At 37.1% G+C, this 12302-nt stretch overlaps 2 protein-coding genes across 2 annotated transcripts in view; both read left to right on the forward strand.

The window, feature by feature from the left end:
- The window catches only part of LOC129576687 (cytochrome c oxidase assembly factor 5), a 152660-nt gene that overhangs the window by 7508 nt on the left and 132850 nt on the right, over nt 1-12302 (forward strand). The gene's annotated exons all lie outside the window — the stretch shown is intronic.
- On the forward strand, nt 301-3946 carry LOC129576678 (zinc finger protein 480-like). Its single transcript, XM_055462096.1, has 5 exons — nt 301-1281; nt 1360-2150; nt 2261-2599; nt 2696-3251; nt 3364-3946. The coding sequence occupies exons 1-5, from the start codon at nt 616-618 to the stop codon at nt 3670-3672; spliced, it is 2661 nt and encodes an 886-aa protein (XP_055318071.1). The 5' UTR covers nt 301-615; the 3' UTR covers nt 3673-3946.

Raw genomic sequence — 12302 nt, forward strand, 5'->3', positions numbered from 1 at the left:
TACTGAAAGTGGAGCCGGTCGCTTTTTGCTCTGTATCTTCATTCATTTTGAACCAATTGGTGGAAATTACGTTATTTGGTAACAGGAATGGAATTATCCATGAGCTTTGGTCACTGTAAGCCATCGTGTCAAAAATGTGTGTTGCAGATACGGTTAGATTAGTCAATGAAGAAGATAATCCACGGATGTTTGAAAATGATGGGCACGATGAGTGCGCCTAAATCAAATGGTAAAAACGGTAAGATGGTTGTATGATGATGGCGCTGTGTCATTGATTCTGTAATCAGCAAAGGGTCGTGCGATGTATCAGTGGCGCCCTCTATAAAACTTGTGCAGCTGTCATTGCAAATACACACACACGCCATTCATATAATGACGACAATGTCTGTCGCCCGTATTCCCTGTTTTCAATATTAGAGTGGCTTTTAGTTGGATGCATTGTATTCTGAAAAACAATTTTAAAAAGTTGGCTGTGTTTGTTTATTTTGGTTTTTTTCTGTTGGATATTTGTGTTCAGCTGCAGTAAGTCGATCTCAACATTGTGAATCGGCCGTTTCGACCGGATGATCTATACCAAATGATTTTTTTTGGATGAACATCTAAACATTCAGCAATATGAATCCAACATTTAAAACTATATCAAGGGCGGATTTAGCGATCCGACCAAAAAATTGCTACTTATGCGATGCTAGTGTTCAAAGTGTACACATTCGAAATGTTGATCAACTTTTCTACGAAGATCCAAAGCGAAATGATGACCAATCAAAATCATTGGCCACAATTCTATCGGATATTCTGGAGCAAAGTGTCGAAGAGCAAACAGTACATTCGAAAATTGTATGTCGAAAATGTCAACAAATGTGCACCGAATACAATCGCCTAGCGGCTCGAATGCAAGAGCTCAAACAAAACATCACACATAATTTTAATGAAACGGCCAATAAGTACAATTTAAAAGTCATTGAAATGGAATTGAGACACAACTATGAGGCCATTAACGATGGCGACGATGGTAATATTACAAATATGTATGCAATTGAATCGGTTGATTCGGCCATTGCTGAGGTGTTTAACAATGAGAATGTTGTTGTTGACGATGGCGGCGGCGACGGCGGCGGTGACGGTGTTGGCATCAATGATACTGGTAAAAATGCCCGAATGAAGAAAGTGATGCTCATCAAATCGGAAAATGGAACGAGCCCATTCTTTGCAATTTCTGGTCCATCAATGCTATCGTCTGGTATGGACGAAACCATTGATGATGATCAAGCTATTCACACAGTGAGTGATAATAATTGCTGTTTTTTGTGTGTGAAAATTTATCTAATAAAAGTGTTCTTTTCCCTCGAAAATGTGTAGGTGCTTTTGGAGGAGATGAACGAGACAAATGAATTTGATAGTGCAACAAATACAAATGATGGAATGAGCGATGAAGCCGACCCACATGATGCAAGCGAACAGTATATTGTCGCCGAACATTTGACGGACGATGGCAAAGAGTATTTCGAATCGAATGGCGATCAGATGATTGAAATCAGTACAAATGGTGAAATGAGCGATTCAAATTATCAGTATGTATTCCAGGAGGATAGTGCCGAGGAACCGGATGACGATGAAGAAAATTCATCGGAAATGCCCGACGATAAAATGGTGTCGTACGATGATGAATCGTATTTAAAAAATGAGCAATCCGATGGTGGTGGAGGCTTTGAAGTGAAAACCACCAGTCGATCGGGCAATCGAAAAGGCAATAGTGCTGGTGAGCACAAAGAACTGTTTTTGCGTGAAGGCAAAAAATTCCAATGTTTACTGTGCCAACCGGCATCGTTGGTGGTGTATGACACAAAAACCATATCCATCCACTTGAAAACGGATCACAATGAACGGATTTATGTGTGTAGCGTGTGCGGTCTTGATTTCCGTAAACGTAATCCATATAATGATCATATGGACGAGCATACGGCCGCCACGGCTGATGGCACATACGAATGTGAAATATGCAAAATTAGCTTTTCCGATGCACGCCAATTTCGAGTACACAAAAAGACACATAGTGTAACCACGAAAATTTGGCCATGCAAAGCGTGCGGCAAAAAGTTTAGTTCGAAAAATCTATTGGATGAGCATATGAATATGCATACGGGCGAACGGTAAATTATTGCAACACTCTAAATTGAGACTTAATTAAGATTTCTTATTGAATATGCTGATTTTTAATTGAACTATTTTTTTTCTCTCTCTCTCTCTCTCCCTCTTCCAGTCCCTACAAATGTCCACATTGCACCAAAGATTTTGCCTCCAAATACACACTAACCGCACACATGAAAATCCATTACGATCGCAAGCGACCGTACGAATGCAAAGAATGTGGCAAATCATTTTTCAGCAATCAAAATCTCACGCAACATGTTCGCACCCATACGGGCGTCAAAGAGTTTGAGTGTGAAGTGTGTAACAAAAAGTTCGGTTCACAGCATAATTTGGAGGTGCATAAAATTGTTCACACCGGCCACAAGCCATTCATTTGCCGAACGTGTGGCAAAGCGTTTGCACGCCGAGCCGAAATAAAAGATCACGAACGAACTCATACAGGCGAACGGTAAAATATGCAATACTTTTAACTGAGACCTAATTAAGATATCCAATTGAAAATTGGCGGCGTTTTTCTAATTGAAATCATCGTTTTTTTTTTCAGTCCGTATAAATGTGATATGTGTCCGTCCAGTTTTGCCCAACGTTCGAATTTGATGTCACACAAACGAGCCACACATTTCAATGACAAACGCTACAAATGCGAAACATGTTCACGGTCATTTAAACGGCGACGTCTTCTGGAATATCATATCAAAGCGACACACACTGGTGAACGTCCCTACAAATGTACCACCTGTAATGCCACCTTCGTGTATCCCGAACACTACAAGAAACATATTCGCATCCATACTGGTGTGAAACCGTTTGCGTGTGAAGTGTGCGGCAAAACATTCAATAGCCGAGACAATCGAAATGCACATCGTTATGTGCACAGCGATAAAAAACCATATGAATGTTTAGTGTGCCATCAAGGTTTCATGCGAAAACCCCTGCTATACGCTCACATGGAACAACAACAACATTTGAACGACCAAATCATTGTGAATCAACCGGATTTCAAAAAGGATAACAACAATTTACAAAATGACCAATCGAACGAAGGTGACATTGTCTATATCAGTATGAATGACGAAGAATTTATGGACGATGATGAGTTTGTAAGTGTTTTTTTTTGTTTAAATCACGATTCGCAATCAATTTCAAATTTTAACAAAAAACAAAAACCTAAAATGAACAATTGTAAAATTGACCAATATTTCTTCAACGCAGACACTCGAGGAGGAACATATCGTGGATGAAAGTGAGGTGATCAGTGAAGAACATTTGATGAGCGATAGTCAATTTAGTGGCAATGGAACCGAATCGACGGATACAAGCAATCGAAGTGGTAAACAATTTTTGGTGCGACAAAAGCGTCAAAGTCTCACTGATATCGATGATTTAGCCGTTAATATGAAGGATTCAGACGCTGTAACATACATAGAAACGACGGAAACTGATCCGGACGATCCATTAAGTCTGGAGCAAATATGTGTACCCGTCGATGGAGTGAATGTATTCTATGGACTATCATCATAATTGATAGAAAGAAGAAAAACAATTTTTTCGATTTTGTGTTCAAAAAACGCAAAACTATATGCATAATGGATGTAAATTGTCTATTAGATGAAAAGCAAATGAAAAAAAAACTAATGAATCACAGTGAACAGTGATGGTTATTTTGTAAATTACTCTCTACTTCACTCTTTAAACACCGAACATTTTCTTACTTTAAAATGTTGTTAAGCATAGCCATTAAGACATTTCAATTGGGAATTTTACATTTTGATAGAATAAACCTTCAACCTCATGACATTTAATGAATTTTCAATTTAGCACAGATCTGGGATCAGCATCACAACAACATTTGGTAAATAAAAAGAAAAAAAATCCAAACAAGAAAACTACTACGTCGCTTGAAGAAAATACCGCTGAATTTTTGCTTTTTTCAAAGAGAAAATAAATTTTATGTGCCAAAGAAACAAGAGATGAAGAGTGATTTGGGTCACATATTAGAGAAGGGATATATGAATAATGAGGAAAATCAAGTAGCTTATAAATATGCGTATGCTCATGGGATTTATTAGTTATACGCTCATTCGCTTTGAGCGTATAATAGTTGGCCAACATCAGATGCAGTTTCATACACGGTGGCTGATTTTATGGAAATATGGATGGCCGGAAGCTATGAGACTTGAGGCTCTTGTTAAAAAAAGCAGTTTTATCACAGCTTATCGACATTGAGCTGTTAAGTGGCATTTTGTGATGGAGAGATTGTGTGCATGCATATGTTTTTAATATATTCACACAAACTAAAACTGTTTGCTGGGTACGGTAAGTAATGTTGTGAGCACCAACTGAATATTCGAACGGAGTGCAATCAAATATTTGACCATCCTCGCAATTATATAGTACTTTGACTTTCAAAAATCGTCTAAAAAATCAGTTTCAATAAACATTCGAACTGTTCGTATAAAGTGTATAGAGTCAAAAAAAGACTCATTTGACCATAAAACAATAGAAATTACGAGTAGAAATAAAAATTGGGAACATATTTATTGGAGCTTCATTAGAATACCTGCATAAATTAAATTTTTCTATCGATTTTTGGTGGCTCTCAAATGTAAAAGAAATTCTGACGTACGATACGAGTTGGGCAGAAATTCTAAGAAAGCGGAAAGAAGAAAAGAAGAAGAAAAACTGTCGAAGAAATGGAAGCATTCTAACATTGGATGCTGTTTAGCACTTTGGTTGTTATGCTGTTAAATCGTGGATGCGTGTTGCCGTGTTTTTGCTAAAGCCCCAAATGAACCAAATTTATTGGATTAAAATTTGTATACACCATCGGCAGAGCCTTTCCGAGCGCCCATTGCGCCCCGGTGCAAGGTTTCTCGTGCGCCCCCACTTTTGGAATTTAAAGAAAAATGAAAAAAATAACGAATTTCTGTATTGTGTATACTTTCCAAAATAATAGGTACATTTATTTCATAAAAACACTTTTTATAATCAAAGATAATTACTTAAAACTTTGTTTTCGTGCTTTGGCTGAAGCAAATTCATCGATAATTTCTTCGTATTCAATTGAATTTGCGGTTTCATGCTCGATCGAGATGATGACTAGATTGTTGAGTCTGTTTTGGTGCATTGAGTTGCGCAGATAATTTTTGATGAGTTTTAGTTTGGAGAAGGTTCGTTCACCGGTTCCCACTGAAACGGGCGTCGTTAGCAAAATACGATAGGCAATCACTGCATTCGGTACCAAGTTTTCCTCTCTTCGGTACCAGACTCTTCGCTCATTATGTTTATGCTTTTGAGATCGGCATAGTTCTTGTGAATTTGTAAACTATAATTCTTTCGATATCAAAAAATTTCGTTATATTTTTTCAAATCGCACTCCTTTTTCTTTCGATATATTTCTTTAAAATGCTCGAGCGCCTTCAGCGCTCTCGCGCCCTTTTTCACCTTGCGCCCCAGTGCGCTACACCCCCTGCACCCCCGCTCGGAAAGGCTCTGACCATCGGCAGTGTGATACTGCCTACTTAGGGGAAAATCACAGGAAAAAAATGAAAATTATAAGAATTAATGAAACGAAATGACCAAATATTGAAAATCAATGTAAACGAAATGAAAGTAATGACAATGTAAATGTAATGAATTTGGTAAATAAGAAGTCCCCTTGGATACAACAAATTCACAATTAAATTTGATCAGTAAATTTTTTTGTTAAAAAAAAATTCGCCACGTTCACAGCAAATAAAAGATCTATTTTTTTCTCTTGCTCTCCCGTAGCAAATATACGTTTTGCAAATAAAAAAAAATGACATGAATAGATTTTCGGCAACAATAGAGACTGGTCTGTCAACTTCAAGGTCACCAAATTTTCCGTACATATAGCGAGCGAAAAGAAAAAACGAGATACATATTCATTTCAATTTATTACCGATCCACAAGCACAATACGGCATTGTTATTTTCTCCCTTTAGTGTGTTAACAACGTTTGCTTTCTCCGTCTGTTACGTGTCCTTTTGCATTCGTTTGTTTATTCGTTGTTCTGCGTGACCCGCTGTTGTAACGCACTAGGCGCTAAGCAATCTTCGCAAAACTCTAACGATCTTATATATTTGCACACGTATGTCCTTGTTAATCCATTTTCTTTTAAACAATTCCATTTAAATATTGTCCTGGTTCGCATCTCTTCATTCAACGCAACAATAGCGACCAGAGAACCACGACGGGGAACTACACGGATACAATGGAACGTAAACACCAAACAATTGGAAACAAAACACTCAGTACCATATGGACTTGGGTTTTTATTTTACTCTTTTGTCGACTTCAAGTCGGATACGAACAAAGTATATGTGTGCGTGTGTAAAAAAGTAGGCATCTCATTAAATATGAAGTAGTTAGCATTTTGAAGTGCTCAAAAGTCGACTCTTGTCTCGTTTTTAAACATACGTATCTTTACGTCTTTGAGTTGTATACGTTCCACTCGGTTTGTTTTCTCTCTCATCTTTTGTGTTTTCAACTTTGCCCCAAGAACAAAAAAAATACCCGAAAAAAAGAAAAATGAGGAAAAAAACGGAATAACTTATAATAGCATATAGCGAAATTACTCGAAAGTATTATCAGCCAATTGTCTGAAGTGTTGCTGTGCAGTATTCGTTGAGTCCCTTGACTTGGGCGCCAATTTATTTCAGTTAGCGAAAAGATGGCAACCAAAGCCAATAAGTGGTAATGAATAAATCCAATTTTGGATTAACTGTAGCTCATTTATGAATTTGGTGCTAATTTTATGTTTCCGGAATTTCTCCATGACTCGAAGTAAGTCATTCTTCTTACTACGAGACAGAGAAAAATCATTTGAAATTTCAATTTGGTGTTCAATTTAAAGGATCGTCCGAACGAAGAAAAATCATTAAATTTCAAGTGGTTTATGTATTTTATTGGAAATAAAGCACTTCATAAGAACAATTCATCTTGACGGTCAATATCTACATTTGGCAGTTTGTCATCCAATATACCTAAAAACATATATAACCGATATAGAGTATGGAGCCATAAAATCGCTTTTATAAATAATTAGATTTAATGTTTGTAAGAATTCTACAGGGGCTTCGTCATACATTCTTGCCGCGTATGCGTCTGCTCCGTTATCTACAATGAAAAAGAAGCAAAAAAAGAGAAAAAAACACACACAGCAGAGAACCGAACGAAACCTACGTAAACCAAATTAAAAGCATTCAATTAAATTTTGTTGATATTTCAGCATTCTACTTTTTTTTAAATGACATTTACTATTCCATTAGCGTGAACGAACAGGTTAGCGTCGAATTTTAATGTGAAATTTTGGTTTTCCATTTTAATGTAAACAAACCACTCAGCTGTGGTAATAAAACTCGGCGCATATTCTTTCTAATCCCATTTCAATATTACCAATTTTCGAAATGGTATTATTGTTCATTGCTATTGAGATAACAACACAAATATGCGCTGCGTGCAAAAACTGTTGACACTATACTCAAAAAACGATGCATACAAAACACCCAATCATTTCATTTTAGTGATGAATCATTCGGCACAAATACTATCATATGCATTTTGTTTTTCTCGTTCACATCATGCATTGATGTGGACATAGCAAATACTAAACAAAAACATTGAATCATGAATTCATATTGACATAGCTTCCTAATGTATCACTGTCATAATAGTATTCTGATTGTATGATGTGTGGTTTGCAGCAAATAAATTGCATTTGAACTGCAGAAAACATACAAACCATTTCAATTGAACAATTTTTTTTTTGGTGAAAAAATACACCAACATAATATGCGATGAAAAACATATTCATTAATAATAATGTGATATGAAATTGGTCGAATTTAAAAATTGTTGGAAAATGGTTCTCAACATATTAAAAATTAAAAAAAAAAAAAATCTTGGTTGTGGCCAATCTGTTCGTTGGTTTTATTTGAATTTGGTCACTACTGACTGACTGGCTCATTTTTGTTGAGTTGCCAAATTTGAGCAATTGAGTCTGTTGAATTGAGTGGAACTTTTGAATTTTGATGGAATCGCCATACGTTCAGACGAAAGATGAATTATAATTTGAATTTGTGTAAGTCAATGTGAATTTTAGTCCTGTGGTGAACCAAACGGCATGCAAACAAAGAGAGTTTTCGTCAAAAATTACTTTCCTTTGTTCTTGTAATTTTAGGTACGATACCCGCTGAAATCATTAAGTAATCCATTGAAAACACAGTTTTTCATTTCAATTGTTTTTTTGTATATTTTCTAAAGCAGAACGGTTTTTTTGGGTCATGTTCCGATAGTATCCTGCCGCGTGTGTGTATGTGTTTTAAGTACAATAGCACCAACTGACATTCTCCAAGAATTTTCAAAATGTGTTGACCATTTTCTAAACGACTGTATTACGATTGCCAAAATCGTTACTCTTCGTTTTCTCTCGTTCGTTTTAGCAACAAAAAAAAACTCATTAAAATAATGAAACAATAGACCGAGAATCAAATAGACATGTTAGCTGACACTCATTCAAACTCTATTTCATGTATACGCTTTTCTACAAAGTGTTCATGTATCAAGGAAACTGCGAATCGTTTGAAAATGCCAATTCGAAATAATGCATTTTGAAATGTGCACTACTGCCTTTGACAATTCAAGCGCGAACATCAAAAGAGTGAAAATATGTGGAAGTGAATTGGAATCGGTTGCATCGTTTTATGTGTGTGCGTGCATGTATAGCACGCTCCAGTTAGTAGCGTCCAGTTACGTTTGTTTTGGAGCTTTTATTCGGCCGGATGCATCACAATCAGTTTGTGCCTTGTTTATTTATTCATACCGTAGAAAAACTGGAAAATTTAACAAGGCAACCGGCAATGCACTGTATTCTGCTATATATCACTTCAATCGAATGTAATCTGTATCATCGATGGGTTTGCGTTGGTTTCATGCTAACGATTCATATGGATGCTGAAAACGGTGTAACAGTGAGCGACACAGCATTAAATATTCGCACATGAAATTCCATTCATCCAAGTTCAAATTCGGTCTCTCTCTCTATCTCTTTGTCTATTTTTTCTCGCTCTGAAGAAAAGTGTGTGAGCAGAAGTGCGACATTTTTATGAAAGACTTTGTTATTTATGGTCAACAATAAAAAAAAATACCTCCCCGAAAAAAGTGAAATGGAAAAGTAATCGCATTCTCGCATCTCTATTCGGGATGGCATTCCATGTGCATAACATTGAGAAGCCATTCCAGCGGGTAATCGTGTCGTTCGACATGATATCTCTCTCTCTCTCTCTCTCTCTCTCTCGTTGTGAAAACATTGTACATTTTTGTTGTCGGCACAGACCGACAGAAAGCACATGTGACAGTCCAAGAGCAAACGTCCATTAAACATTTACTACTTACGAAAAAGAGCCGTAGCACCATTATCATACGGTATGTTTAACAAGATGTTTGGATTATCCGCCGAGACTGTGTGTTTATTCGACTGCGAGGGAGAACGGAAAAATGGGGCGGGATTTTGCGCAAATCAAAAACGCTCATCCACCATTTGAACTGAGGCTATCACATAATTATTCCTGTTCTTTCCCAAGGTCACGATTCGATATGTGTGTTTTTTGGTCGAATTCATGGCGAATAAATGGTGACGGTGGTGCAAAGCGTTTTACGTAGCACACACGCGATAATTTGTAATACTGCTTAATAGGCACTGATGATATGCTCTGCTTTTCGTTCAAGTGTACTTTTATGGTGTGCACATGAATGGGAAAAATGGATAAATTTTTCATGTAGAAAAAAAAGAGAAAAGAAACACCGAAAGATTATCGGCGCACATTTGCACCGATCTCTCGGTCTCTTTCTCTCTCTCTCTCTCTCTCTCTCTCTCTTTCTCTCTCGCTCACTCGCTCACTGGCTTCTTGTCTTGGATTGATAAGAGGTGCTATAGTGGCGCATCTTCACTTCGGATTTAGTCTTCAAGAGAGCGAACGTCGAGCAATGTCATTGAAACTGGAGATAATTCGGCTTGAAATCGCGCTGACGTCGACCACCGAATTGAGCAAAAACACAAACGAAAAAGCTCATTTCATTCATTTTTGAGCAGTGCACGAAATTCAATTTGAATTGTGTACGTTTGCAGTAATCCTTATCCAAATGACAACAACAATAACACTAACGACGACAATGTGGGCTACACATTTTCACGCGAAAGCATGCATGGAACCTAGTTTTCATGGCAATATAAATTTTTACCATGAATCGACAGCGAAATTTCGATTCTTTTTTTTCACCTATTTCGTTTCATGGCTGTTACTTTTGAATGTCTCCCCCTCTCTGTGTGAGTGTGTCTGTGTGGATTTTCCTTCTTCGATTCGTCTTCTACATCCTCGACTTGTTTGCTCTTTCACGTCTTCATTCTTCTTTTCCTTCGTCATGGTTATGAATACCCGTGTGCAAATAAAATGACTAACAGTCACTCAGTTGTATGTAACTGTATGTAGTGATACACAACTAAAACTGGCAAAGTTGATTGAAATCATGCGTTTTATATGAAGACAATCACGTTTAGTTATTCTTTCAGTCAGTCGACTAATTTGGGACATTTTGACTAAGAGTGATTTGTGATAAAAGTTAACTGCAGTTGCTTATTTTGTTCGAGACAATCACATTTAGTCAGTCAAAATGTCCCAAACTAATCGACTGACTAGTCAGTCAAAAAAAATTTCACACGGGATATACATTTGTAGCACGTGTGTGTATACACTTCTTCATATATGAAGGCACATGCTGCTCCATAAACAACTGAACGATACTGAAAGTCGTCGATGCTGACAACATTATAAAACCACTTGGTATGACGTCCAAACATTTTTCAATTTCATCATCATGCACAATGTGAACGAAAGAAAAAAAAACGCCGATATGCCGACTCTATTCCAGATACGTGTGTGTTCATACTTTTTTCCATCTCTCTTTTCTCTCATTCCTGCCGTGATGTAGTCCATAGCTTATATGCGCAACCCCAAGTTGTGTGTTGCTTCTTCTGTCTCGTTTGCACCAAATTGTAAAACCAGCAGCCACCATTGATCTCCGCGTTCATCTGAACTGTATCAAACTATTTGCGTCTTTACACTTTTGTGCCAAGCATACACACCAAGGAGTTACAATGCCGAAACGGTGTAGACAACGGTGCATTCATTACGGAACGAGTCGTGAAAAGTACATTAGGTAGGATAGAATGGAAATTTTCCACAAGGATTTTCGCAAGACATGTTTAAATTTATTTGGTTTGTAAATTTTCCATTTTCCGCAAAAAACGATTCCGATGTGCCATTTGAAGTTGTGCGGCAGAAAATTGTTAAACTTAAAATCGATGTATCTTTCGTACGACCGTTCTTTTCGCTACGTCCTAACCGAACAAAAATGTAGAATAATTTGCAAATGTAAATGCATGGGACTGAGCATTTATGGCGACGGCGACGACCTAACCATACATACAATAGGGTGTTCGGTGATTTTCGACGCATTTCTCTGTCTATTGGCCCATGCGAATTTCGACGAAAGTTCATGTCATCGTTGCAAATTGGAAATCATAAAATTTATAAATATTTCAGTCATTACAATACAAAATTCATGGCACCTTAATTGTGTTATGAAATTTTGGAGCAATTGAATGGGTGCGTTTACATTCGTCCAAAAACCAATTCAGCAGAATAACAGTAAAAATTTTCCGATATAAATTTGAAGTTGATTCAAAAATATGTTTTTTGAATATTTACGAAAAAAAAACTCTTTGAATTTGATGTAAACTCCATCAAAAGCAGAAACTTTTCGATGAAATTATACTTTGCGATCTCCGAAACCAAAATGTGTCTATTCATTTCAATTGTTAGTTTGAACGGATGTTTTTGACTGGTGCACGTGGAAAATCTCGTCAATATTTTCCATTTGCTGTGTTGTAAACGCGCCCCGTAAATGGGAAAAACCATTCACCGATGCCATGCCGAGTGAATGTGTGTGCACCCGAGTGTGTATGTGTTTGTGTGTTTCAAATTCTGGATGTATTCGGTATTTGCTTGGTTGCGCGCACATACACACATATCGACAGAGGTGTTGTGCGTTGTCTTTTGTTCAACCCTCTG

Source organism: Sitodiplosis mosellana, unplaced genomic scaffold, assembly GCF_009176505.1.
Source record: "Sitodiplosis mosellana isolate CC-2019 unplaced genomic scaffold, AAFC_SMos_1.0 Smas_scaffold_6191, whole genome shotgun sequence".
NCBI classification, from domain to species: domain Eukaryota; kingdom Metazoa; phylum Arthropoda; class Insecta; order Diptera; family Cecidomyiidae; genus Sitodiplosis; species Sitodiplosis mosellana.

Coding starts and splice junctions, on each gene's coding strand:
- LOC129576678 (XM_055462096.1), top strand. CDS start 616: ATGAATCCAACATTTAAAACTATATCAAGGGCGGATTTAGCGATCCGA. Junction 1,282..1,359: donor ATGATCAAGCTATTCACACA/GTGAGTGATAAT, acceptor GAAAATGTGTAG/GTGCTTTTGGAGGAGATGAA. Junction 3,252..3,363: donor TTATGGACGATGATGAGTTT/GTAAGTGTTTTT, acceptor TCTTCAACGCAG/ACACTCGAGGAGGAACATAT.